The following is a 27,014-nucleotide window of genomic DNA, read 5'->3' as shown; positions in this document are numbered from 1 at the left end:
TCTACGATTGAACTCCGTAGAAACTTGCGTTTGTTTGAATGCAATATATAAATCTTAATACTAAGCGGAAGTTCATGTTATTCTAGATCATTCTGTAGCTCTGCTAGAGAGAGAGAGAGAGAGAGACCTTACATCTTGTTCGGGTTGCCCCAGGTCCCTCAGTGTGAGGCACCTCTAATGTCTACCAGAGAATTGCTAATGCATCTTCCAATCTTGGATGGTCTGGGATGCAGAGAGAGAGAGAGAGAGAGAGAGAGAGAGAGAGAGAGAGAGAGAGAGAATGGCTTACAGTCTTAAAATCTATGATAGCCAAGAGTGGGAGGAATTCTGAGGGGCCATTGCGAGTCACCATCAGCCATCTGCCTGGCTTTTCCAGGTCCTACGTGGGTATATAGAAGATGTTTTGTTTACGGACTGTGCACGCGAATCTTGTTTGCAGGACTCTGTGAAAGCGCAGTGACCTGACCCTTGCCTCTCCAGTTAATGAACGACCTGTAAACTTAAACATTTCAGTATATTTTAGTAATAAAAGTTGATTATTTTGCCCCTTTTTGAGTTTTCAGATTTAGACATGAGGGAAAAGATAGACATATATATTTAAATAGTGGGGTTGATAACCTTAGCTCTTGCCGGTTAGAGACAGATGCAAACTCAGGATTCCTCGGAGATGCTGAGATAAAAAACAAATAGAAAACACTTTGTGTGCACAATCGAGGTCGTTTATCTGTTTTTCAGAAGCAAGTGTTAGTCAAGAAAGAACACTTCATATTTCTTCTGTCAACCGAAGCTTCACAACATGAAATATTATATTTAAAATTTGTAAGATAAAAATAAAGGTGAGGGTTGGGGTGGTTGGGGGGGGGGGGGGGGGGGGGGAGTTGGAGAAGAACCTGAACTCATCCTTTCAGAATGAAGCCGCATCTCACACTGTTGACATGTCAAGGCCGACTCCGAGAGCTCTCCAGCTCTCTTTCCTCTTTCTCACCTGGTACTCGATGGCCGCCACCTAAAACCAGGTCAAGCTTTCAGATTTACACGGATTTACCTTTACGTAACCTCTCTCTCTCTCTCTCTCTCTCTCTCTCTGAAAAATATGGTATGGGGGCATTTCTGGAAATATATAGTGGCTGGGGTCAGATTTTTAAAAGTTGATTGTCGTATATTCATGGATGTATTGTCAATTATTTTATACTGCCCCCCCCCCCCCCCCCCCACCCCAAAACCCTCCTAGAAAAATGGATGCGCGGTTGGGGAATTGAAATTAGAGCTACGAAAAGGCGCTTAAGTATGACTAAACATATTCTACGCCCAAAGAGATTCCATGTATTCCTGTCGTCACCCTACAAAGTATTCCTTCAATTCAGTCCTACGTCGATTTTCTCTCTCTCTCTCTCTCTCTCTCTCTCTCTCCAGAACTTTTTCTTTGACGTTTTTGTTGTTTACTTTTGAAAGGTTCGTCTTTCCATCTCTTGGAGTTTCCGAAGTATTGGACTCAATGGCTGTGGCCTTTTCTTATGGTCGTTGACGTTGAATCTGCTAGATAGTTTTGGTTCCCGTGACCTTTCCCTTGAGCTTGGTTTCCGACGTTCCTCGTATTTCTGTTATGTTAATGGACGTTTTATTATTATTATTATTATTAATATTACTGACTGTTGACTCACATTTTCTCAAACGTTTTCCCCTTTACTTGTGCGGCGACCTTTTGTGGACTTGACAAAGTATTAAGAATATTTTTAAGTTGATATCCACTTGCCTTGTTTAAATGTCATTATTAACATCTCGCGAACCTCGAGAGAGAGAGAGAGAGAGAGACTTTGTAAGCAATTATTCTTTGCAATCGTGTAATCCAAATCACTGATGCAGACAGAGCACGTATTTATTTCCTATAGCCGAGCGTGCTCATGCACCCAGCTAACACGCCGTACCTTTCGTAACCCGTGTCGTCATCAGAGGCGCTACGTCAAAAAAGGTCAGGCTGTTACGCCGTAAAAGTGCATATAGCGTCACGGTCCTTTGTTATAGACTCTCGACGGCCGTTGTATCTTGACCCGTGCGCATATGTTTTATCTCTCCTTCCGAGCGTGTTGCGTTGGGTGGTTTATTGATAGTGTATTTTGTAGTACGTTCCTTGGTGCTGCTTTTCCCATATGTGGGTCATTTATTCCAGTGGAAGAAGCTGGCTCTGAAGAGTAATGGAATTTTCGTGGTGTGTGCGTCTTGTTTCTCTATTTTTTTATTATGATGATACTTGAACCTTTTGTGACTCAGCCTTACTACTACTTAATGATGATAATAATAATAATAATAATATAATAATAATAATAATAATATAATAATAATAATAATAATAATAATAGTAATAATAATAATAAAATCTCATAGTACTACGAGTCTTCAAACTGAGAAACAAATCCACAGTAATGTAAATGTACATATATTTAAATTTAAAATTCCAATGATTGCTTTTGGGAATCTGTTCGGTTCCCCTTATCAATCCTTGGAGTTTTGAATTTAAATATATGTACATTTACATAACTGTGGATTTGTTTCTCCAATAATAATAATAATATTGATGCAACAGTGATTTCAAATTAAGAAAGTGTGACGTTCCTGCCTGACTTGTAAATTCGCGTTTCCTTTTTTAAAACAGGAGTTCCACGATAGTTATAAAGTACATGTAGTAGTAGTAGTAGTAGTAGTAGTAGTAGTAGTATATATAAATGTGGGGATGGTTTCATGGCAGAGTAATTCATGAAAATAAATGTTTATAAGTAGACCTTTTGTCATTCATTTGTATTTTTTTCTCTTAATCTTCATCGTCTTTTCAGTTTATGTCTCTTATTCGTTAATTTCTTTTGCATCGGATCAGTTGATTTATTTAAGTTTATTTTTATCACATTTTTATATATATTTTGTAAGCTGTTGTCTTTCACCTGCCTGTAGTACTTAGCTTCCATGATTTTTCTGTTTTTAAATTTCGTTAATTCCTCAGTTTTTATTATTATTATTATTATTATTATTATTATTATTATTACTAAATACTACTACTATTACTCTTATTACTATTATTATTATTACTAACCTTTTTTAATTCCGTAATTTCTCTGCCTTTTTATTATTATTACTATTATTATTATACTATTACTAACCTGTTCTAATTCTGTAATTTCTCTGCTTTTTCACTATTATTATTGTTATTATTATTATTATTATTATTATTATTATTCGTATATTATATATTATATATATATACTATTACTAACCTCCATTTTTTTTTTTTCCTTATTTTCCGCAGTGAGAGGGCGGGGAGGGAGCGGGCGAAGGAGATGAGGAGGTGGAGGAGGGGGAGGAGGAGGTGGCGGAGATGCCGGAGGCCGACACCCAGGCACCATCACGCCAAGCATCACCTGAAGTACGGCGAGCTCGTCATCTTAGGGTGGTGAGTGTGGTGGATGCTGCTTCTGCTTCTGCTTTGCTGTGCTTTGCTGGGGGGGGGGGGGGGGGGGGGGGGGGGGTGGGGGGGGGGGGGGGGGGGGGGGGGGGGGGGGGGGGGGGAGACGTGCCTGCTATATAGTGGTTACGAAGATGAGGAGGAAGAGCAAGATGCTGTAGTAATTAGGATTGAAGAGAGAAGAGAGAGAGAGAGAAGAGAGAAGAGGAGAAGAGAGAGAGAAGGAAGGAAGGAAGGAAGGAAGGGAAGGAAGGAAGGAATGGGAACAGAAGAGGAAAATGTGAGAAGAGAGAGAGCGGAGAGAAGGAGAGGAAGGAAAGAAGGGTAAGGAGGAAGAGGAGAGAGAGACGAGAGAGAAGAGAGAGAGAGAGAGAGAGAGAGAGAGAGAAGGAAGGAAGGAAGATGGGTAACAGGAAGAGGAAATGGAGAGAGAGAGAGAGAGAGAGAGAGAGAGAGAGAGAGAGAGAGAGAGAGAGAGAGAGAAGAGAGGAAAAGAAGGAAAGAAGGGTAAACGGAGAGGAGAGAGAGAGAGAGAGAGAAGGAAGGATAACAGGAAGAGGAGATTGAGTGAGGAGAAGAGGAACTAAGAGGGGGGAGGAGGAGGAGGAGGAGAAAGGAGTGGAAAAAGAGGAAAGGATGACTTAATTAAATAAGGTAGGAAGAAGGAAAGGAACCAAGGATAGAAGGAAGACAGGAAGCAGTGAATCAGGTACCGAAGTTGTTAGTCGATTGTTGTGGTTTGCAGTTAGGGTGGAGAGAGTGAAAACGAGTGCTGAAGACTGTTAATTACTCGATCCCCCAAATCAGTCATTGTCTGTATTGAAGGTAGTTTATTCTGCTCACAGTTTTTAAGTTGGTTTGTTTGTAGGATGTTTTTACGTTGCACTGAACCAGTGATTATTCAGCAACGGGACCAACGGCTTTATGCATGACTTCCGAACCACGTCGAGAGTGAACTACTTCTGTCACCAGAAATACACATCTCTAACCTCTCAATGGAATGCCCGAGAATCGAACTCGCGGCCACCGAGGTGGCAGGCCAAGACCATACCGGTCACGCCACTGAGGCGCCTCAGTTGTTAAGTGATTTAACTTCGCACAGCAACTGGATCAGTGTGTGAAATCAGCTGATCGAATGACCAATTCCCCTGTAAATAAGATATCCTTCTAGTTAACTTTTTAACTTTCGACAACACGAGACATTGCTTTAAAAATTCGAACCACAAGTCATGAGTTGCTGTGAGAATCAAAGTTGCCATTAAAAACAGATGAAACGCAGCCCGATTGTGTGCGAGATCCTGGCGTCTCTTTTGTAGTACTAATAGAGCTGCTCGCGTGAGAGACTGCGGGAAGAGAGGCCTCCTGGCTTCGTAAAAACTTGCAAGACGGCTTAGTAAGCATTCTGCTGTGGGAGGAGGGGGGGGGGGAGGGGGCTGTGGGTCACAGCGAAGCCCGATGAGATGAGAGGAGCCGTACCAGGTTTTTCCGCGTCGCTGCCTCCTTTCTCTCTCTCGTTTTGCTGAACGTGAAGTCTAGTTTTCAGCTTCATTTTCTCTCTCTCTAGTTTTGCTGACATAAAGTTGTTTTCAGCTGCTATTACTCTCTCTTATTTACCATTATTTGTGCTAGCGATAAATCCCAGTCAATGAACATGCTTATACATTTCAGTGGCCTCTTAATTGCTCTTTCTCTCCCCTCCCCTTCCGAGTTCCCCATAATCTTTCCCCGTCACGAATCTCTCTCCTCTGCTGTGCTGTGTCCGTCCCAGCCGCACCCCCATTCTTTCCGTTAACCCTCCCTCTCCCTCCCTACCCATCCCCCTCCCCCGAAGGTCGTAGGGTACAAGAGTGAACTTGAGCTTCATCGTCTGAGGTGGATCTCTCTCTCTCTCTCTCCTTCCTCTTGTTACTGTATTATTCTGTTGTATATTAAATGTATTTTTTTTATTACTTCAATTCATGTTTTTATAGAATTGGGAGAAAGTAACTTTCGTCCCTAGACCGAGTGCTTTCCCCAGTGCCTCCATCGTCGTGACGCCAGGAAAAGCGGACAGCGAAGCTTTTAGTACTTAACTGTGTGGACATTGCACCTTTATGGGTTCCGCCGGAAGTTGTGGGAGACTCAGGAAGTGGGTTCCTGGGAACCTCAAATTCCTCGGGCTTCGATTATTATTATTGAAGCTTTGCCGATACCTTCTAGGTTACGTGAATAGTTTCGTCACTGCACTGTCAAGATGCTGGCAAGGTTACTGTAGATGCGCTCTCTCTCTCTCTCTCTCTCTCTCTCTCTCTCTCTCTCTCTCTCTCTCTCTCTCTCTCATATCCTTCGTGCCTCGTATATGATGGTCTTTGAAGATCGGTCTTGGCACTCTCTCTCTCTCTTCTGGGGGGGTTCTCAGTGATCAACTTTAAAGTGACCCACATAGAGCCACGATTGTCTTGTCCTCGAGCGAGAGTGGTGTTTGCTTATATCAGGTGATCATGGGGGGCTCTTCTTCCTCTATGTACTTTACGAAAAGGTGGGCGTTTATGACAGCCCAGATGATGTATTGATAAGCACTTGAGAATTTTTAGTTTATTTTACTTATTTTTTTCAATTAAGGGATTGTTGCTTTTAGGGAAGACAGAGGTAGGTGTGCTTGGATTAAAGGCACCAAGGCACTGAAGTGAAAGGAAAATATGAAAGTTCATGTACTGTATGCACAATTCAAAGGTGGGAGTTTAGTTAGACTCCGTGGGTAGTGCTTGTGGGCAAGGAATAAAAAAAAAGGGGGGGAGGGAGCATGGGGGGGGTTATGACAATGAGATGTTTTGTAAATGGAAAGGGGGAGAATGAGCAAAATTCTTTCCTGTTACTCTCTCCATCCTTGCAGCGACTCTCAATGATCTTCTAACAACTAGTTTCGAAAATCACTGCTTGGATCCAAAGTAGGTGCTAATTGCCCTCCTCATCCACAAAAGAGTGTCACATTTCATTATGGGCTTTCCAAAGAAAGTGGAGCCCAAGAGGAGGGAAGGGAGTCTCCCCTAGGAGGAGATTATGTATGGGGAGACTACTGTACAGAACTTTGTTTGACATGTGTTGTTTTCTAATGAGAAACCTTAGTCATGCTCTTGTTACATGTGAGGTTTTGTGAGAGTCTGCCATTATGCCATATCTCTGACGCCTCCAACGTCCATTTTCACGACTTGAGCAAGATCAGTTGCCTAATCTGTAATGTTCTGCATTTAGTTGAATTTAGTAATAGGCACTGGTGTGAATCAAGCCACTAAACAAATCATTATTGAAGATGGATGAAGTGGTGGCTATGTTTTGATTGCCAGGAGAGAGCCTCTTTGAACTGTGGTCTCACTCCACAGATATTTCCTCACTCCACATTTGTTATATAAAGAGGCAGATATGATAGGTCAGTGTCCTTATCCTGGACTGAAGGAAACAAGAGAAAGGGTCAAGTGAAAAAGGTGGGGCATAACTTTGGAAGATAGTATTTATTATTATAGAAATTAGAAAAATAGAAACAGAGAGAGAAAGAGGATTCAGTTTCAGCACTGCCATTCTGGCTATCTCTTTGAGGTCATTCTTAAACATGTTACAAATACAAGGGTCTAAATGAAAAAGGCCACGACTAACATTGAAATTACAATGAAAAGTAAGTTGTATTAAAGCAGATTCTAAAAGATTTCGTGATAAGACATCTCTTGACCATGCAATTACTGAACTACCAAACCAATTTATTCGGTGGTTGTTTTCACTTAAATGAATGAATATTGCATTAGATGTTTGCCCAGTTTTTACAGAATATTTATGCTGGCTTAGCCTTACTTCTAGGCCTTTGCTAGACTGTCCGAGATAAAATGAGGGACAATCCATACATGGAATTTTATATATTATGTTGTTGCTTTCTCTGGGGCCATTTTTTGTTTTTTATTAACATTCCTTTTAGAAGTGTGTTGTTAATATAGGAAAAAAACAAGGTTGACATTTAAAAGCTTTTAACAATGATTTAATATGGTTTCAAATCCGTTAAATAAGGCAAACTCCCGAATGTTTTGTTCTTAGAATTTTTCTTTCTGCGTGTTACTTACGCTATAAAACTTTTTTTGTGGGCTTTATTATAACAAATATCTAATATATGTGAAGGATAGCATAAATCTTTCCCTATTTTTCTTATGTATTCAATTTTCTTTATCCAAAATATTGTGGACTGACAAATGCGCAATGCTCGTAAAAAACAGAGGAAAAAATTGATATTTTTATGTTAAGATGGTGGCCTGAGAAGAAATGAACATAAGTTAAGTTGTTGGTCGGTTTCCTATAAATAGTACTGAATTTACATTGAAATGGTTCTCTATGTATCAAAACATCTAAGAAAGGGAGCCAATTGTCTTTTTCTAATTATTTAATTTAGAGAGTAAATCATTTACATCAATACCGACAGGAAGAACAGTTTTTATTTTATTTTTCTCCCAAACTTCTAACCAAAATGTAATAACCTGTGGCATTCTTCCAGGTATAATGGATACCTTCCGCCGTGCGACAAGGGCAGGAGGAGGAGTAAGTTTGTCCTCCACAGACGACAGTGTGCTAATGGGGTGAAGCCAGCCCGACACTATGTGGTCAGGGCGCCTCAAAATACACAGGTTAGTGAAAGCAGTAGCTCCTATTTATTACAGTTTAGTAATGAGTTTGTTTCTTCTGCAAACATAGTGCTTGGGTATTGTTGATCTGTGTAGATACATACACTATATAGTAGCAATACATGATGGGGTATATTTTATTGTATTTTGCCACACACGTGATGTTTGTTTGGATTTCTTTGCAAAAAATAATTGCCTTGTGTGACTTGATTTTTTTTTTATATCTTGATTTTATTTATTTAGTTGTAAGATACAGTATAGTGAATAATTTTAGAATTTTTGAGTCAGAAATGCTGGCTGGCTTTGGGTATTATATTTATATAAAAATAAAACAAAATTTATGACCAGTCAGGTAAACAGATGTTAGATCCTTTCTCCATCTTCAGTGTCATGTCTTACTGTATGATATATTTTTGCCTGACTTTTGATAATAGTCACATGTTAGCACTATGCTGGTCTTTAGTATAATGGCTGATTACTGCCTTGGTGTTTTTCTTGAATATAATGATGTTATTACTTCCTGAGGAATTAAGAATGAAACATTGAAAAACTTCATGGGCTGTACATCTTTCAGGCTATATTGGACAACCAGCAGCATAGTATATCTTACACGTTATCACGGAACCAAGCGGTCATCGTGGAGTATCAACTAGATACTGAAACAGACATGTTTCAAATAGGTCGGTCTTCGGAAGCCCCCATAGACTTTGTTGTCATGGACACCATACCTGGTGACAAACATGGTGAAATGAAGGTGATTACATGGTTGCAATTTTGACAAAATTGAGGTGGTTGTTTTGTGGATTAATATTTAACCAAAAGGAAAGAATTAAAGGTCTATGTCATAATATAGGAGGGTGTTTGTATTATTTTCAGCAAAAAAATTGCTTAAAAATGCATTGTATTTTTACATTAATGATATTGTATCACAAAGGTGTTGTATTAGTTTCTTCCAATTTGACAAGCTGAGCTATTACACATTATTTTTCAGGTAACACAGAGTACAATTAGTAGATTTGCGTGTCGGATAATTGCTCACCGAACAACGCGTGTCACTCAGGTTTATGCTGCTGGTTTTGATTCCTCAAGAAATATTTTTCTTGGAGTGAGTATTGTTGTTTTTGGATTGACTGTTAAAAACAGTTCTTTTTTACTTCTATACTTTTTCTGGGTTATTTCATGTTTGTATTGTTGCTGAAACATTTTTAATGCTGTAGTAAACTCATGGAAAACCTCATAAAACTCAATAAATTTAGTAAAAATTTGAGTTACGTTGCATTTTGCTAAGTGATGATATATCCTAAATGCCTGTTACTCTTACAGGAGAAAGCAACCAAGTGGCAGAATAATGGTGAAATTGACGGGTTAACGACAAATGGCGTGTTGATAATGCACCCTCCAAATCAGTTTTGTGGAGGGGAAGCAACACCTGGCATATGGAGAGAAGTATCAGTAGGTGGTGGGGTTTATGCCTTAAGAGAATCTCGGTCGGCACCTCAGAGGGGTATACAGGTGAGTAATTGTGTGGTATACAGATTTTTGCATACTTTTTCATATCTTGCCAGTTGTTAAATCATCCCAAATGCAAATACTGTATTTGTATTAGTGTTTTTTTTTATAATCATTGTGCAGACATCCATTTCCTCAATCCAAGCACCCAGATGGTATACATATCAAGGGGAGATGACAAAACCAAACATGAAACTCGGACAGAAAAACTTATGATGACCTGAAGCACCTCATTCATTTGTTAGGAGATAAATTTTCAAAAATAGCAACTTCATTCCAATGCAGTTGTGGTAATTTTGTCGTAAAAGAAAAATTGTTGCAAATAAGGAACTAGAAAGAAAAACCCATACAGAAATATGGCATTCCATTTAATACAATAATTTTAATTTAATATTAGGCCATTTCACAATTTTTTTCTATTATTATATGTACAGAGCCAGGATGTAATGCTACTTTCAGGCAAAAAAAAAAAGTTTCACATCTTGGTCAATTCTGTTTACACAGTTTTGCTTTTAGCAACAAATTTCCTGCAACTAAAATGATAATTTTTGACCCCCTGAAAGTGGAAAGATATGACTGTCCTGAAAATTTTAAGAAAATGCAGAGTAGTAAATTAAAGGAAATATGAGGCTGGTGTGAATGTTAAAGTATACTGGTTTCATCCCTGTGTAGTTATTTAAAGAAAACCAAAGTATGCATCACAAGTATATGTCAAACTATAAAGAAGGACAACTCAGAAGGCAGCAAGTAAAATAGGTGAATGACACTAATCATGACCATTCCTTTCAAACACGGCACTGCAGTGAAGTAGTTTTACTATATTTTTATAGGTCTTTTTTTGACTCATGGATACTGGGTATTTAATGCATACCCACATGATTACAGTTCCTTTGTTGCAACATTTGCACATATTTCCAAGTCATCAACATTTCAGATTATCTGATAATTATGGTTTGTAGAAGCTATAACAGATTGAGTTTTATAAATGTATGTATAAGTGCTACTACACTTTATAAAGAACAAATCCTTTCTGAGCAATATTTGCAATTTGAACTGCTATACACCAGTGCATATTAGCAGCATCTTTGTTGAAAGGATTTTACTCTTACTGTTTATTTGATGAGAGTGGCACGAGAAAACTTGCTAATTTCAGAGGCTGGTTGATAACTGACTTTTTTTTCTTTGTGAATTAAGCAGATTGAAGATGAAACCCACATATTAAAAGATGGAACACTGATTGACTTATGTGGTGCCACTTTGTTATGGAGATCGGCAGAGGGTCTTGGAAAGTCTCCGGTAAGTCTAGTCATTCTCTCTTACCTTTTTCCTCTCTTTTTCATCCCAAGTACAATGTAGCCTTAATATCTAAATCATTTGATTTTTGCTAGATATGCTGTAAGGTCAAATTGTTTATTGTCACCATCATTTTCCCATTTTGAAAGATGAGTTTTCGGGCTCTTGACATAATTACTATAGTTAAATGTAGTTAGAAATGGGGATAAATAATGAAGAAAAATAATGGGGTTAACCTTGGGTGAAGTGGTAATGTTTTTAGAAAGACCAACATTGTACGAATTATGTAAAAAAGAAATAAGGTTTTAAGTCGCTTTCGTTTGACTATAGCCCTTGGACTTACTGTTATAGGCAATTTTCTTGTTTTGAAGTTGAAACTGTTTGAAGTAGGTAATTATTTTGAGTTTGTTTATCAATCTTGGATTGTTGTTTGCATTATGTGTATGGGATATATTGTAAGGACCAATCATTTTGTTACAGGCTAAGTTTTTTGGCAATCAAATTCTTGAATGAGTATGTGCTAAATGTTTTAATGTAAATTACATTGGATAAAATATTGTTTCAGACCAAGCGACACCTTGAACAAATGGTGGACGAATTGAATGCCGGTCGACCGCAGTGTCCTGTTGGTTTGAACACACTTGTGATTCCTCGTAAGGCAACGTTGACTGCCACAGAAAAGCAACCTGTTGTGTACCTCAATTGTGGCCATGTGCAAGGCTTACATGAGTGGGGCCACGAAAAGGACTCAAACTCTCACACTTGCCCTATGTGTCTTAAGGTAAAAGGAGAAAGTTGAAAAGTGAAATTGTAAAAAAAAAAAAAATAATAAAAATGGAAATTAGAATAGAAAGAAAAAGCATGGCAGTATAGTGAATGTTCTTGGTGAATAATGGGCTCTGAAGTGTGTTGTGGTTATTTTCGGTGATTATGACATCATTAGTGATAAAATTTATTCTGTATAGTGCACCTGAAGTGGGTATAACACTAGTGTATGTATTATAAGATAATTTTGTACTTGTTCCCTGCTAGCTAGTAGATTAAACCAGTTCCCTTGAGGCAAAGGAAAAGGGCCAAGTTCCAGCTGTAGGAGGTATAGTATTATTTAAATTTCCAATACACCACCTAGTGGTGTTTGTTGACAAAAATGTGTAGGCGTATTAACGGTAGGTATGAAATGTTTTTGTTAACAAAATTCTGACTACATAGCTGCATTACACAATGCCATTTTGGGTTGTGGTGGTTCATTCCATCTCTGCAGTAAGTTTATTTTAGTTACAGGAATGAGAGGAGGAAGATAGTTGAGAGTCTAGGTTATCAATATAAGAGTTTGAGAAAAGTCTTATTTGTAAAGGAGTAACAAGAATTCTGTGGAATCACCAACTGTTAGAACAAAAAAACCATCAGAAAAGAATTATGATTATTGTCAGCTGACCTAACTTTCTGAAAAATAATTTGATTATTATACAGTTTTGCTGGGCTTGCATTATTTTATTCTGGATCGAGTGTGCTGATGAACTTTAAGAGGCAGATCAAAAATTATTCTTTTCCCATGAGGATACCTGATGAAACACTAAACCAAAAATTGAGCTTGTGATTTAATGTAAAAAAATCACAATGAAGTTTTTTTTTTTTTTTTTTTTATTTTGTTGTGAGATTTAAGATGAGAGGCTGGGGAATTGTGGAAATGGATGCACATAACAAAAGATGAATGGCAGAATTTCTCGGAGGCCCTTTGTCAATGCTTCACCAACCTTGCAGATTTGGTATTCATAACCATCTGAGATCCTTTTCTATCCTGTGCATTAAAAAAAAATTAGTTAATCCTTAGTACTGACAGGTCTCTGGATCCTGAAAAAAAATGAACTGCTGAATCTACTGAATCTATGCTTTGCAGTGAAATGAGACTTCATGTTTATGCCTAGTACCTACTTTTAAGTTTTCCAGTGAGTTGAGAGTTCCTGATTAGTATAAATATACTAAATATACCTGTACTATAAAAAATGATGGCGAAGTAATAAGTGTTGAGACAGTAATTTTTGACTCACGATGTCAAGTCTTGTCTCAAAAGATTGTCAGGGAACTTTCACTTTGCATACTAAGATTGTTCACATGAACCCAATTATGTGTTTTAATTAGAAGTAGGTTAGCCAAAGCTTGTATACAGGCCAGGCTAGGATAGGCTAGTAACTAACTGTATTGTGTTTCAAAGATTTAAAGAATAGTAAAATCATTCTGAAACTTCTTATAGTTATTAGGTAAAAATTGCAGGTATAAGAGATAGGATAGGCTTTCAGACAATGACACTATAGACAGTACTCGCACCTAATGTAACACAGTATTTAGATAAAATAAAAATAGAATTTTATAGGGTGGCATATAGTTGGGAAAGTCATCCATAAGCTGCTGTTTTTTTTTTTTTTTTTTTTTTTTTTTTTTTTTTTTTTTTTTTTTTTTGGGGGGGGGGGGGGGGGGGTGCTTACTCATGACTATTTAATAATAATTGCTTTTTAAGTGCACCAACCTTTCCCATAGTTTACAAATATTGTTTACATGCTTACAGCATTAACCAGTCATGTCGAGAAGAGTTTGACATTGTATAACTGTTTATGTATCTCAAATTTTTCCAAGTGTCATTAGCTTGAGGATTTCATGTAACTATGCTAAGCTGGCCAAGGCCCAGTACATCAGTGAGAAATGAGAAATTCCTGGCTTTATATTTTGAATAGTTCTCAAGCCTAACATGTTTTTGTATGACTTATGATGTAGGCTCCAGTTAGTGCACCTGCTGAGCAGCTACTGCTTTTCTTCTGTATTCTATGCAAAAGAGTGCAGTATCTGGGACTTAGTCCATGAATGTACTATGCATGTGTAAATGAGTCATTTGTGTGATGAAACCAGTTTTGTTTATAAAACTGTGGTGCTTAATGTTTTAATTAAAAAATGCTTGTCAATTTGAGATACTAGAAGGGACCATTGACTTAAAATTGAGTTGTACACTAACTGTTTGAAAGGAGGAAGAGGCTGACCATGGTCCAAGCTTGGTTGGTGACCAGCTTCCACCTCGTATATGTATGGGTTACCATATGCCACAGATTCCTCCCTGTACAATCTTTGATTGTTTTTAACTGTTTCCAGCTGGCACGAGAAGAATAGAAGAATTATCCTATTGTTAAGACCTCAGGTTTGTAAGCTATGAAAAATGCAAATTGATTAAAAATTTGCCATATTTATCAGGTTAAATACTTGTCCCTTTTGCAGCAGTTGTATTTTGCTTTTGGATTGGTTTGTGAAAAAGTAAAGGGTGCAAGTGTTTGAGAAGGGTAGATCCAGGATTTTTTTTTAAAACACTGTTGGGTGATATATACCATCCTCAAACTGGAAATGATAAAAAACTGGTCAGATCAAAACTTTCAACATGACAGTTGGTGCATCCTTTTCCTTTAAGTAGGAAAGATAATTGGATTGATTTTTCATTCAGAACAAATCTGCATTACAAAGATGTAGTTAAGGTAAAGATATACTGTATATTACGTTCAAAGAATAATTGAAATGAGTAGGATGAACATTTTTATCTTTGTACTAATTTTTAAAAATTTATTTCACATTTATTACAATTTCCGTACAGTTTTAGGAAGGAAGGTATGGCATATTTTTTCATTGTAATAGTACTTGTCATGTTTGGTCATCAGTGTACTGTATATATATGTGTTTTTTCCCCTTGTAGAGTTTCCTGTCCAGGTGAATATATTCAATTGTGTATTGCTCTAATTTATAACTCATATTAACCAATAGATCTATTGTGACCAGTTCTATTTAGAGTAGACGTGAGACACTGCAACTTTGTTATAGAATACTTAGTAAAAATGGAAGTCATCTGTAAAAAAGGCAAACTTGTAGAAGTGGGGTTATCTTGTACCTCATGTAATTCCCATCTGTAAAGATACTATATTAACAATAAAACATTTTATGTGAATAAAATTTAAATGATATGTAATGTTTCATAAAATTTCATAAAGTCTATAAAAAAATTTTCTCTGAATAATTAGGATTTTCACTATTCAGTTCTTAAGTTTTTACGAAGCTGCAATCCGATACATAAAATTTTTATCTTAATATCTAATGAGCTCTTTTAGGCCAGGCTGTTAGAGGTTGAGAGGTTTTAAGTTAGTAATCTGGTCAAAATGTCCTTTATAGCTGCCTGTTTTAGTTTTTTAATACTGTATGGCATACTCACCTGATTACATGGGTTTCATTGAACCTTGCCATTTATGATAGGCTGGTTTGCCTTGGTAAAGTCATTCCCCTGTTACAGGATGGTTTGCCTTGGTGAAGTCATTCCTGTACAGGATGGTTTGCCTTGGTAAGTCATTCCCCTCTTTGTTACAGGATGGTTTGCCTTGGTAAAGTCATTCCCCTGTTACAGGATGGTTTGCCTTGGTGAAGTCATTCCTCTGTTACCATTTATACACTTTAAATATTTCTTACAGGTTGGGCCAGTAGTCAAACTGTGCATGGGAATCGAACCTGCGTTCTATGTTGACAGTGGCTATCCAACTTTTTGCTTTAATCCCTGCGGACACATGGCCTCCGAAAAGACTGTGAGGTAAGTACTGCATATAATGGTGTTCAAGAGTTTTCTCAATTAATTGATTGAATCCCATCAATTTCTTGTTAATCACAAGTTATTAGCCTTGTACAATACATGATATCACTGCAAACAATATATTAGGAAAAAGGTCAAATAGAATTTCTTTAATTTGAAAAACATTACTCACTGTTTCACTAGAAAAATTGTCAATACCTGGAAGCTTAAATAACATAATTCATTACCAACAAATCATATAACAAAAGAATGTCAGTCACATAATCAAAAGGTTCTGATAACAGCCAATTTCCCAACCAAACAATTCTAACAAAACCATCGTCGACATTTCAATCACTTCTCAATCAAAAGAAAATTGTGCTGCATTTATCAAAACTCTTAAGCCAAAAGTTTAATGGAAAACAAAAAAAAAATCCTATAGCAGATAGCAGCCAGGATCAAGGTATCTTGTACAGCAGCTCAAAGTCATGAGGAGCTGCTAAAATAATTATGTAATCATCTCCAAGGAACAACACTGGACCCTGTGCAGGTTTGGGGATTTGCACAAAAGAAACAGTTAGAGAACTTTCACCCTATTTCTTCAAGCGTCTTTTTACTGATATTCTATTAGAAAACAGCCCTTACTGCCATTAGTTGGAGGACTGACTGACCAGAAGGCACCGAGGGAAGTAATTAGATATTAACCTCATGTTAAAACAGGTTTTCCAAAGATTTGGTAGACTATTTCAAAAGTACAACATGTAGTTACCAGTACCCAATAAAATTTGTTTTAGGTAGAAAATGTGTAGGCATATATATTTTTGTGTACAACTGGCCATCCACATACTTTTGGCAGTATTGTAACTATTTTGGTCTTATGAATATTAGCACTAATATACCCATGTTTGTCATCAAGAAACTTTTGTTAACCAACCGTAAGTACAGGTCAAAAGTAGATACGTAGTGAAGAACCAAAGACCCAGCGCCAAACTGAGAGAAGAAAGAGAGATTACAGATGCTACACTGAGAACACCCAGAGAAAGAAGAAGTAAAAAGAGAAAAAATGAATAAAATCGGGCAAACGAAAACCGGCTTTAAAACAGATAGAAAGTAATCATAGAAAGTAATCACGTCCTATCTTAAAGGCGGTAGGAAAATAACTGTCAGGTCACAGGACGCCAAAGGCATTCTTGGTAATACACACCCCGTGACCTGGTATAGATCCCAGTAATGTTTAGACCAAAGGTTTGTTAGTTATGAAAAATACAAATTGGTTGAAAATTTGTCATTTTTACATAGTGTGTGGCTTTTATCAGTCTTATGTTACGTCCAGATAATTTAATAAAGGTCCAAGTAACTTAATTACTTCATAAACATTAGAATGGGTACATTTATTATTTATTAATAGTACATTTAGTATTTATTAATAATCCTTGAAAGATAACATTTTTTTCAGATGTTATTAAATGTTTAAACTACTACTCTATTAAATGTTTAAACTACTAATCTATTACAATACATATACTGTATACAGGAAGTTTTGCAGAGGTCAGGTAAAGTTAGTTTAAAAAGCGACTTAATGCTTAACTAATTTCAATATCAGAATAGAAATACAATACATGACAGCATTTGGAAGCAAAAATTATAGCTATCTAAGGGGTTTTGAAGTTCTTTCAAGCTCTGCACTTGTGACAAATTAATAGACCAGCATCTTGGAAATGTATGGTTTTCTTTTACCAAATTACATGTGGACTACATATTAATTAAATTTTTTATTTTGTATACTTATATAAGAATAATTGAATTGAAAGGGTATAAAAATTGGAGACCGTACTTTGGAAGTACTTTGGAGTGGTAGAAAGTTTGCCATTAGTGAAAGAGATTATTTTGGTTCACATGGAGAGACTGGAGGATGATTGGTTGGTGGAAGGAGTAGTATATAATTTGGACTTAGAGAAGGAAGAAAAGGATAGGTGAATAATATAAAAGTAGTACATTATTGAAAAGGGAGTGGCACTTAATCCAGGAACTGGTAGAGTACATACAACATTAGGGTAACTGAGGCTCTGTTTTATAGTAGAAGGGGTTTTGCTTCCTGGTGGTGTGCCTTGTTGTTTGAAATGCACCTTGTGAGGTTGATTTTTCCAATGAGGGTTCAGTGTATGTGGCTTTAATCATTGCCCTATTTGTCTCAGAACTACCATCTGCAGTAGAAACTGCTTATTGGTAAAATTTTTGTTTTTGTTTCATGCAGTTCCTTTATTCTTTCCCCATTAGCCTGACTTTTCTTGCTGAGGTGAAGTGTTCTCTGCAGTTTGTAATAACACTTCATTTCAATAGAATTTCTTGCTGTTACTTGCAAGGGTAGAAGTGAAGCTTGTGTAAAATGCAATTTGTGTCAGGAAACCGTGAAAATGATAAAACTTATTTACTGGATTTAGATATTGCCCACATGTATATTTTGAAGGCAAAGCCAACTTTCATATTTGTTGAATTACATATTGTACATTATAACCAGTGAGCATAAGAATTCAAATTGACTTCATGCAGTTTGTCAAAATGTCATGTTAACTTTGAAAGATTTTACAACTTTTATAGATTTGATGGATTTTATGCCACTTATTTTCATTGTACCTCTTTTATACTACAGGTACTGGGCTGCTGTGCCTATTCCCCATGGAACAAATGGGTTCCATGCAGCCTGTCCATTCTGCGCCTCTCCGTTAGAGGGGGACCCAGGGTTTGTCCGACTTATATTTCAAGACAACTGCGATTAAATTCCCTCCCTTTATACTATATCGTAGCGTTATGTGTGTGGGGGGGCAGCCTCTGGAATCATATCACCAACCCACAGTTTTATTTGCACTCTACAGTTTGAATGAAATATAGTATTTATTACAAATGGAAGTTATCAGTCGTACATATACTGTATATTGTTTAACAGGTGTTTTATGCAACTAGAATATATTAAATGTTAAATTTTACTCTAGCAAGCTGGTTGAAACTGCGAGTTAAGCTCATGAGCTTTGGTGGAATAAATTGAAAATACAGTAATTGTCTATTCGTTTGGTTGTTGAGTAATAATTAGCAATGACTGAGGGATGCAGTAACACTTGAAAAAACAAAAAAAGGAGATGAATATTGACGATCCTTTTGCCTTCTTTGACTCACCCCACACGCTGCTGCACTGCATGAATCTCTGATCTGTGTTCGGAGGAATGATTCGGAGTTTGTTACTGTCCCCCTCGCTGTTCATTGAAGTATCTCGTCTCAGGCAGTAAGTGATGTACTTTTTCCACAAAGAAAGCTAATGTAAAACCAAGTGGTCATTAATAGTTTTGTTGGTAGTGTAGTGCATAACCACTATTAAAATTAAGGAGAACATTATTGATGACATTTCATATCATGCATCAGGCATAGATTGTAATTATCATATGTAAACCTCCTGGTGTTTACTTTTTGTACAATAGGAAGTTAAGAGGAAAGGAAGTTTTCTTCATTGCATTTGTTAGTGTGTCATTGAAAAGTGCATCGAGAATTTACTTTGGGAAAGAAATTGTCACTGAGGAACATTAGCAGCTTCATTTTTTTTTTCCGTTCAAATGATTTTCAACGTAGTGAGAGGCTTTGTCAATTCAGTACTCATCCTAAATATGAGTGGGTATGAGTGACATAATTGAAATTATCCTAAGATCTTGTTCCTCTAAATAACCACCCAATCCAGTGTAATTCACCATCACCTATCCATATATAAATCACTACAACTGCCTTTGACTTTAGAGTACGTATTATTTCATTTGTCTGCATATTCATTGGTAGAGTCTGAGCACCAGATTGGGCCATTCAAAGAGAACAATAAGGTTCTACTCTGTGCATCAGCTAAATTTTCTTTTTATGATTATCGTGCACTGCCTCGCAACTTTTCATTAAGTGTGTATGTTCATATATGAACTGTTGGATATCATGGCTTTCAAAAGAGAGGATTTTAAATATGCATCCTGTGCACTGCAACAGTCTATTGCATAAAAGTTTGCAGCCTAAATTATAGGTTATGGGGGCATGAAGCATTATTCAGTATAATATGCAGTAAAAAATGGTTGCTAAATGTAATGGGTTTTTGCTACTGAAAATAATCTTGTGTGTGTGCCTAATATAGAGGACTGATGTTAAGCTTTAACTAGCTACACATATTGTTAAAGGGAAAATATACCAACTGTACTATTAGTATATAGTGTTAATTTATAGTATGAAAGTCATGGGCAGTGAATTTCCTTAATAAGTGGTTAATATCTTTTTCTAAAACAAAGCTCACCATAGAAAAAAGTTGTGTTTGTGAGTGTAATTGCAAAACACAGCAGGTTATGTACAGAATATTAACACAAACATCCCATGCACATGCACACAGCATAGAGATCTCAGTGTGATAAAATATGAGTTAAGTTTTATACAAGCTTGATGAGCAATATTCTCTGGTAAAATGGTTACAGATGTATTGAAGTGTTATAATACTTTGTGCAGATATGAATTGCCAAGCTGTCAACAAACAAAGTTTACACGATCATGAAGTGTAGATTAAGGGCTAGTGATACTGGGTAGTTTGAATACAATTTGAGGGTAAGTGGACATATGGAAATATGTATGCATACTGATGTCTGCTGAGACTAATATTCAAAACTATTACTTGATGGCAGTTCAAATAACAGTAGTTTTCATCAGATAGAAAAATGGGAAAATTTCCTATGGAAGTGCCCCGATTATAAGTAAGATTTACCTGCAGTGTGTAATATGAAGAGTCTGCTGAAGATTCTGTTTTTTATTTCTGATCATATTTTTTTTTTTCCTTTTTTGTGGATGATGGGGGCAGCAAGTCACAAAATAGTATGTTTATGGCCATGAAAACTCCTGGAAGTAAAGATACACGAGGTTCAAGTTATTATAATTAATATTAAAAATAGTGTATTTGTGGGTATCTGTTGAAGTGACCAGTTAGGCTGTACATTTTAAAAGTGGTGTCCCTTTGTATCGATGAGCTATTTTTGTACTCAGATGTGGAACTTAGATGTAGTCACTGCTATGATATGTACTATATAATACTTACATGTTATCTCACCTGTACATCTTCATTATTCTAAGAGAGGGTCTGCAACTATGAATAGGTACAGTACGTGTTCTGGGGACTGTGTGTGCACTAGCTAGTACAGTAAAGGGTGCACCAGATTTGCATTCAAAAGAAGCTAAGATGGAATTGGTTTGTAATTTCTTGAGAATCTGAGAGATTGTCATTGGAGCAGTGTGACAGTGCAGGCTGTAAGCTTAGTCTTCATCCTAAAGGGGGGACATTTCATTGGCTAGAGGAGAGCAGGACGCTTGGACAGGGGTTACGAAAGTCACGCACGTGACACTTAGGTAATGCTTACCATTGTTTTAAGTTACTACTTTTTGGAATGGTTCACATTGGTGGCTAGTTCTGAAGTTAAACCTTAGCTTTTTACTTTTTTCTTTTATAGATGTACCTGATCCTTATAGAAGCATTCATATTTGATGATTATAAGGTAGATAACTTTAATACTGACAGCATATATTCCCTTGATAATGTAGTTGGCAAAATAATTTATTAAAAGATGGAATTCATTTAGTTGTTTGTGCAAAATCTTTCACTTAACTAAAGTTGTGTAACATCGATTTCTGTTGAGGATAGACTTTAGTGACATATCTTGACGCCTTTCCCCTCACTTGTATCAAAAGGTCTTTTGGATACTATACTTTTGGTGAAAGACTATACCATCATAAACAGCAGTAGCGATTTTCAGATGCATAGGTTACTACCAGGTAGCGTGGAAAGCAGTTCTGTAATGGTGGTAAAAATGAAAGGGAATCAATGTTTGGCAGCCAGTTTAAAGTTGCAACGCTTATAATGTGCCACATCTCAAATGTTTTCATGCATGTTTTAAACCATTAGAATTATCATTTTCAGAATGAACACAGCATTTTAATAACTAAAAGACTGAATATGGTTTTAAGAGTATTTAAACTACAGTGACTGCTGCATGAGAATGCTAATGTTTTTAACCTTATTTGAAAGTCATGTTCATTTTAACCCCTTTGTAATGAACTTTTATAAGAGCAGTGATCTATGTATCATACTATTGATGGCAGTGATGTACATTTTGGATCAAAACCTTTCAGAAGCATTCTTGTATATAAAAGTTATATATCTAAATGTACTATACTGTATCTGTAACTTCGTCTACTAATGAACACAGTAAGGGAATATCAATTAGATTTTTACCATATAATCAAAATATTACGGATTTATGTCTACATACAATCAAACCCATAATTTCACTTGGTTCTCCACAACCCATGAATTGCGATCTGTTGAACTAAAACTGAAATTTGCATTGGGAGTATTCTCTATAGCAGTATTCCTTGGACTGTATTTTGCTGGATGCATTAGAGATTTGATGGACATTTGCCTTGGCTTTTGAAATGTTACCATACACTCTAATGTGCTCAAAACATTTTTGTGGAATATAATGCAGTACTGCAAAGTGTCCTCTAAAAAATCTTGACAGCTTTTAATTAATTTGGAAGGTCATACTGAAATTTTATTTATTGAAGAACACCTTTTCTACAAGTATTAAGAATCTAACAAGTTCTATGAGCAAGGCACAAAAGGTTCATGATTTCATGAAATATCACTTACCAAGATCTACTTCTTTTCAAATTTTCATTTCGATGAAATGCTGCATACAAAAATTTATACTGAATAAATAAGAAAAAAATTACAAGCAGAAAGTTTTGATGTTGGACTAAATTTCACTGGGCTTTTACCAATCTTGTGAAACCTATGTCAAATATACTAATAATCTTGTTGTTCTAATTCAGTGATTAATTACTAGAAATATATTATGACTGCAAATATGGGACTTCAGACTTGATAGGAAAAACTGCTGCTGTGCTTTTATGCGAGAGTTTTTACTTCAAGTTGTGTGATAACATGAAAGAATTCAAGGCAAATACCATCAGCATAATATACAAGAAAATAGCTGACATTTTCGAAAATTTAAAAGTAATTTTTTTTTAAAAACCGCACAGAGGAATGTATAAGCAACTGTAGATTGTCCAAGACGGTTTTGCATCCGGTATTGTGGCAAAGTGTAAAGTTTACAAAAAGAACTTTTGAACTGTAGTGGTCATGGTTAACGTCATTCATTAAGGAAGGTTTATTCCATCAAAATTGGTAAAGCAAAAAAAATTCTGTTGGATGTAACTTTGTAATAGCATTGAAGGAGACCCTCTTTGTGTTGATGTATTTAAATGAATTTCATAGTTATCATTACTGTCATTATTATTACTGTAATTATTACCATTGCCATCATTATTTTTCATTCTTATTACATGGGTAGTAATGTTACCCTGAAATAGATGGCCTTGCCCCTCTTCAGCCCTCCTCCGTTTACTCCTACCCTGAGCGAGTGTGGTCACGGTGGCTCGCTGTGCACCGTTCTAGATAGCAAAGGTTACTGCTGCTACTACTACTACTACTCATTGGATCAAATCCACACATGTTGATAACTGTAGGGAGAATCTAAACTATGTACCACCAGCAATGCAGTCGTGTGTGGAGTGCAAACGAGTGGTCTAGTCAGTGTGTGGTCGTTTTACCCCCTCACGCGCGAGCACCTCTGTACATAGTTTAAGCCCCTGAACAGACTGTGATTCTTTTTATAGGTCCAGAGGTAACCATTTGTCTTGGCCTGGGGTGCAGTTCTGTCATTAATGCTGGAAACTTTTGAAGGCTTGCATTGCAGCTCTTTCTTTGCAGTTATTTGATTAGTGTTATGATGGCCATGTTTATTGTTGCTTTTCTTTTGCAATGATGATGCATGATTAGTTTTTGTATTCCATTAAGAGTTGCAACATTTTCTTTGAAAATAGTTATGATCTTGAACTTCTTACTTATAATTATCATGGCATTAATTCTTATAATAATCACAGCATTACTGTCCTATATGAAGTTCAATATTTCAGATCCACTGAATACCTTCCATTACCATTTTTCCTCCAAACTTTATCTAGAACTGTTCTAGTTCCAATGGTGGTTCTCATGACATTTTTGTGACGGTAGAAGAAACACAATCTTACCTAACAGGCCTGATCATGTTTCGTGTTGTAGATTTTTTGTGCTAAATTGCATGGTTTAGCTAATCAAATGAAATCATTTTTTTCTTTTAATTTGTAAAGAGCTGTTTTTGAAAGCCTACACATGGTCTCACCCCAGACCACATCCAGCCACACTTATTACTCCCCCCCGGGTAGCTGCAAGCCTTACATGGGTTATGCTATTAGTTTAAGTTGTTAAGCTTTGAGTGGTCAGTTTATAGCTAAGTATCATCCTTGTATATTTTACCATCAAAAGGTAGGATGTCATTCAAACTACTATGAAATTTTTGTTTTCTTACATTTGATTTGTATGCACACAAATAAACACACACTGTATTTGGTTATATATTATGCAAACCAATCTCCAAGTATGTTATAGATCTATTAATAGACCCTGCGTTATGTTTTACACCGTTCCCAAGTGGATGTGAATCCATAACCTTTTCTTTACATTGGCATTGCTTTGTCAGCTGGCCTTTCAAGATTAGAGGAACAAGAGTAAATTTGTTCCCGCTCCAGAGCACACACAAAAATAGTTTCATCAAATAATTTGGGTAGTTCAATGACAATTTCTCTTTCTACACTCTCAAACTTGAGAATTCTCTCTATGCTTCTAGTATTTCCCATTACGTACTGATATTATTATTTTTTTTTTTTTTCAGTCGTAAGTCAGATGAGGATGTTAGGGTGTCTGTCCCACTGACCTCCCATAAGTAAAATGATACTCAAATAAGGTGGTATTCATTCAAAATCAATGGATCAGGAAAATACTGTATATTCAGCTTATAGGTTATCTGTCCTCTTTGCTTTGTGCTGGTTCTGTTAATGTCCTGATGTAGCATTGCATATCAAAGGTGAAGTTGGTTTAAATTCTTCATGAAAGAATGACATTTTCAGTTCTAGATTTACAGTGAACCAAATAATAAGTTCCCTTTTGCAAGTCCCTGTTTAAGTATCTCGCAGTTTATTCTGAAAGCACTTTAAAATCTGTTACAAGACTACATTGTTAATTTGTACACAGAATGGACAGTGGTCTAGGTAAACTACGCACTATTAAATTTCCTCTGCAATAAAAAATGTTGTGCTTTTTGTTGATACATATCTCCAGTTTTTTGCTGTTTGAGCTCTGGTATACAGATAGATGAAGCATTGCCCTTATAACTGAATGGTTATGTGAATCCTTTTTGGGTCAGTTGAAAAGTTTACAAGAGTTTACACGAAATGGCTGTTTGTCCTTTGAATGTCTACATATATATGATTTTGTGTGTTTGTAATTATGTATATGTACAGATTCATATTCCTAAGTTGTTACAATATTTTACCTAAGAAGTATTGTAATGGTCTTGTTTTTTTGTGCCAGATGGATGTTTGTAAATTAGTGTACCATGAAAAGTTTTTCATTGTTTTTTGGCAATGCAAGGATGTGACGGGTTTTACTTGGCATAATGTGCATTAAGCAGGTAAAAGGAACTTCACTGAAGCATCAGCCTTGCCTCGTCAATATCAGTGTATTTTTTAATTCGTTCAACGTGTCATTGCTTATTGAGAAATTGCCAAAGAATATGCTGCAGAATAAAAAGTAACTTTGTCTTATCACTACCAGTGTTTTTTATTTTCATGTGAAACCTCGTTGCTCCCAAATGAAATCCTAACACTGTCATTTAACAAAACAAAAGTATTCAACTAAGAGTATTTGACCGTCTGAAGTAGTTGCAAGTTAGACAATGAGGTTGACAATATGGAGTTAAATTTTTCTAAAACTTTATGTAAGTCTTTATGTAAACTCTGGCTTTGGTTTAACATTAGATAACTTGCAGTATTGAAAGCAAGATCTTGGATAATTATTTTGAGTGTGGATTTGTCTAAATTTTCCTGTAACCGAAAACCTCTTACATTAAGATATGGGAAAACATTGAAGAACCTGGGCTATTAAAATTAATACGAACATCCAATATGAAAAACTGCATAAGTTTAATAATAAGAAAAAAAATGAGAGGATTACAGGGGTGTTAGTTTAACCCATTATATTTATTTTTTTTTTCTAAATTGAAAAAGAAGCAAGACTTTATTTCATTTTCTTCTGGCAGGAGACAGGGCAAAGTTCAAAAGGTACCTTGCACAGGAATTTTGTTGCACTATCCTTGATTGTGCCCACTCAATGAAAGTTTTTCAATATGCTATATCTGATACCCATTATTCCTCTCGATATTTCCCTCTTGATATTTCCTTATGTCCAGTAAGCTCAAATTGAGCTTGCCTTCTGTTTTGCAAACTCTATTTATTTGATTATATTGTATATGGAGACTGCATGCTAACTGATAAGTCAACTTTTTTTTGCTAGAATATTTTTTGCAATGACTGATTATTTGTAAATATATTTTGTTATCTTTAGAGGAGAAATGTCATGTAGTGGCACAATGTCAATTTGCAAATTTTGTATTGACACATTTTACATTTTGTACCAGTTAGTTGCCTCTTTTCAAATGTAACTGTTGAGGAAGTACAAATTATATATTATAGTCTATTTGTTATTGTTTCACTAAATGACATTAGAAGTTTGCAGGCTAATTTTTGTTTCTTTTGAAGCGCCTGCGATGACGACATTTGAATCAGACAAACTTCCTCTGCTAGTGCTTGTGTGCATATCGTGTATGCTGTATTGATTTCTTTCTTGATTTATTATATCAATCATTTGTCAAAGCTTTATATTATTATCTTTAGTGAAATTTTGTACTGTATTATATCCAAGAGTACCTCCTCAAAACAGCACTGAGATCAATGATGTGGTGCCGAGGTACTCTGCAGACTGGTCTGGAGAATTTGATTAAGGTTTAAATATGGGCATTAGCATTGTTTTCTGATTTTTTTTTTTATTGTAGACTTATTTTGTCAGTATTTACTTCCTTGAACTGTTTCCACCCATACAAGTCGATGGGGTTAACACGTTTATTAGTGTATAGGCAGGAATGCCTTGCATAAGTGTCAAGGGAACCCGGGGGGGCTGGCTGGCCAGTCAAGCTAGTAGCTGTAAATAATCTGTAATAAATAAAGGTTTCAGTAATTGCATGTCTTTTCTTTCCACTTACCTCCTTCAGTCAACCATGTACGTATAGATTTTTGAGACTTGAGAAAAATGAATTTATTCCAAAGAATCTTTGTTCCACACATGCAGTACATAAGCTGAAGCTAGATTTTCTAGTCCTCTTATGCTGAGAATGACCTAGTTCTGCAAAACGAAATTTTGAGTTTTATTAAAAAAACCATCAGTAAGTTGTCAAATGTTCTGTAATAAATAATGATGATGATGATGATGAATAAGAATACTGCCTCTTCACATACCTTTGCAAATTGGCTACTGAAATCTTGTCTTTTG

At 36.2% G+C, this 27,014-nt stretch overlaps 1 protein-coding gene across 1 annotated transcript; it reads left to right on the top strand.

Moving 5' to 3' along the window:
- The first annotated feature begins 3,304 nt into the window (after positions 1–3,304).
- LOC135218572 (protein pellino-like) lies at positions 3,305–26,703 on the top strand. Its single transcript, XM_064254959.1, has 9 exons — positions 3,305–3,436; positions 7,962–8,091; positions 8,663–8,842; positions 9,080–9,193; positions 9,412–9,600; positions 10,795–10,893; positions 11,456–11,671; positions 15,381–15,496; positions 18,126–26,703. Exons 1-9 carry the CDS (start codon positions 3,327–3,329, stop codon positions 18,250–18,252), a joined length of 1,281 nt encoding a protein of 426 aa, XP_064111029.1. The 5' UTR covers positions 3,305–3,326; the 3' UTR covers positions 18,253–26,703.
- Positions 26,704–27,014: the final 311 nt, after the last annotated feature.

Source organism: Macrobrachium nipponense, chromosome 9, assembly GCF_015104395.2.
Source record: "Macrobrachium nipponense isolate FS-2020 chromosome 9, ASM1510439v2, whole genome shotgun sequence".
NCBI classification, from domain to species: Eukaryota; Metazoa; Arthropoda; class Malacostraca; order Decapoda; family Palaemonidae; genus Macrobrachium; species Macrobrachium nipponense.
The sequence above is the reverse complement of the archived record's forward strand: the minus strand, read 5'-3'. Positions and strand labels throughout refer to the sequence as shown.

Excerpts from the sequence above, each read along its gene's own strand:
- LOC135218572 (XM_064254959.1), top strand. The coding sequence starts at position 3,327 with ATGAGGAGGTGGAGGAGGGGGAGGAGGAGGTGGCGGAGATGCCGGAGG. Across the intron at positions 8,092-8,662 it reads GGGCGCCTCAAAATACACAG|GCTATATTGGACAACCAGCA; the intron begins GTTAGTGAAAGC and ends TACATCTTTCAG. Across the intron at positions 8,843-9,079 it reads ACAAACATGGTGAAATGAAG|GTAACACAGAGTACAATTAG; the intron begins GTGATTACATGG and ends ATTATTTTTCAG.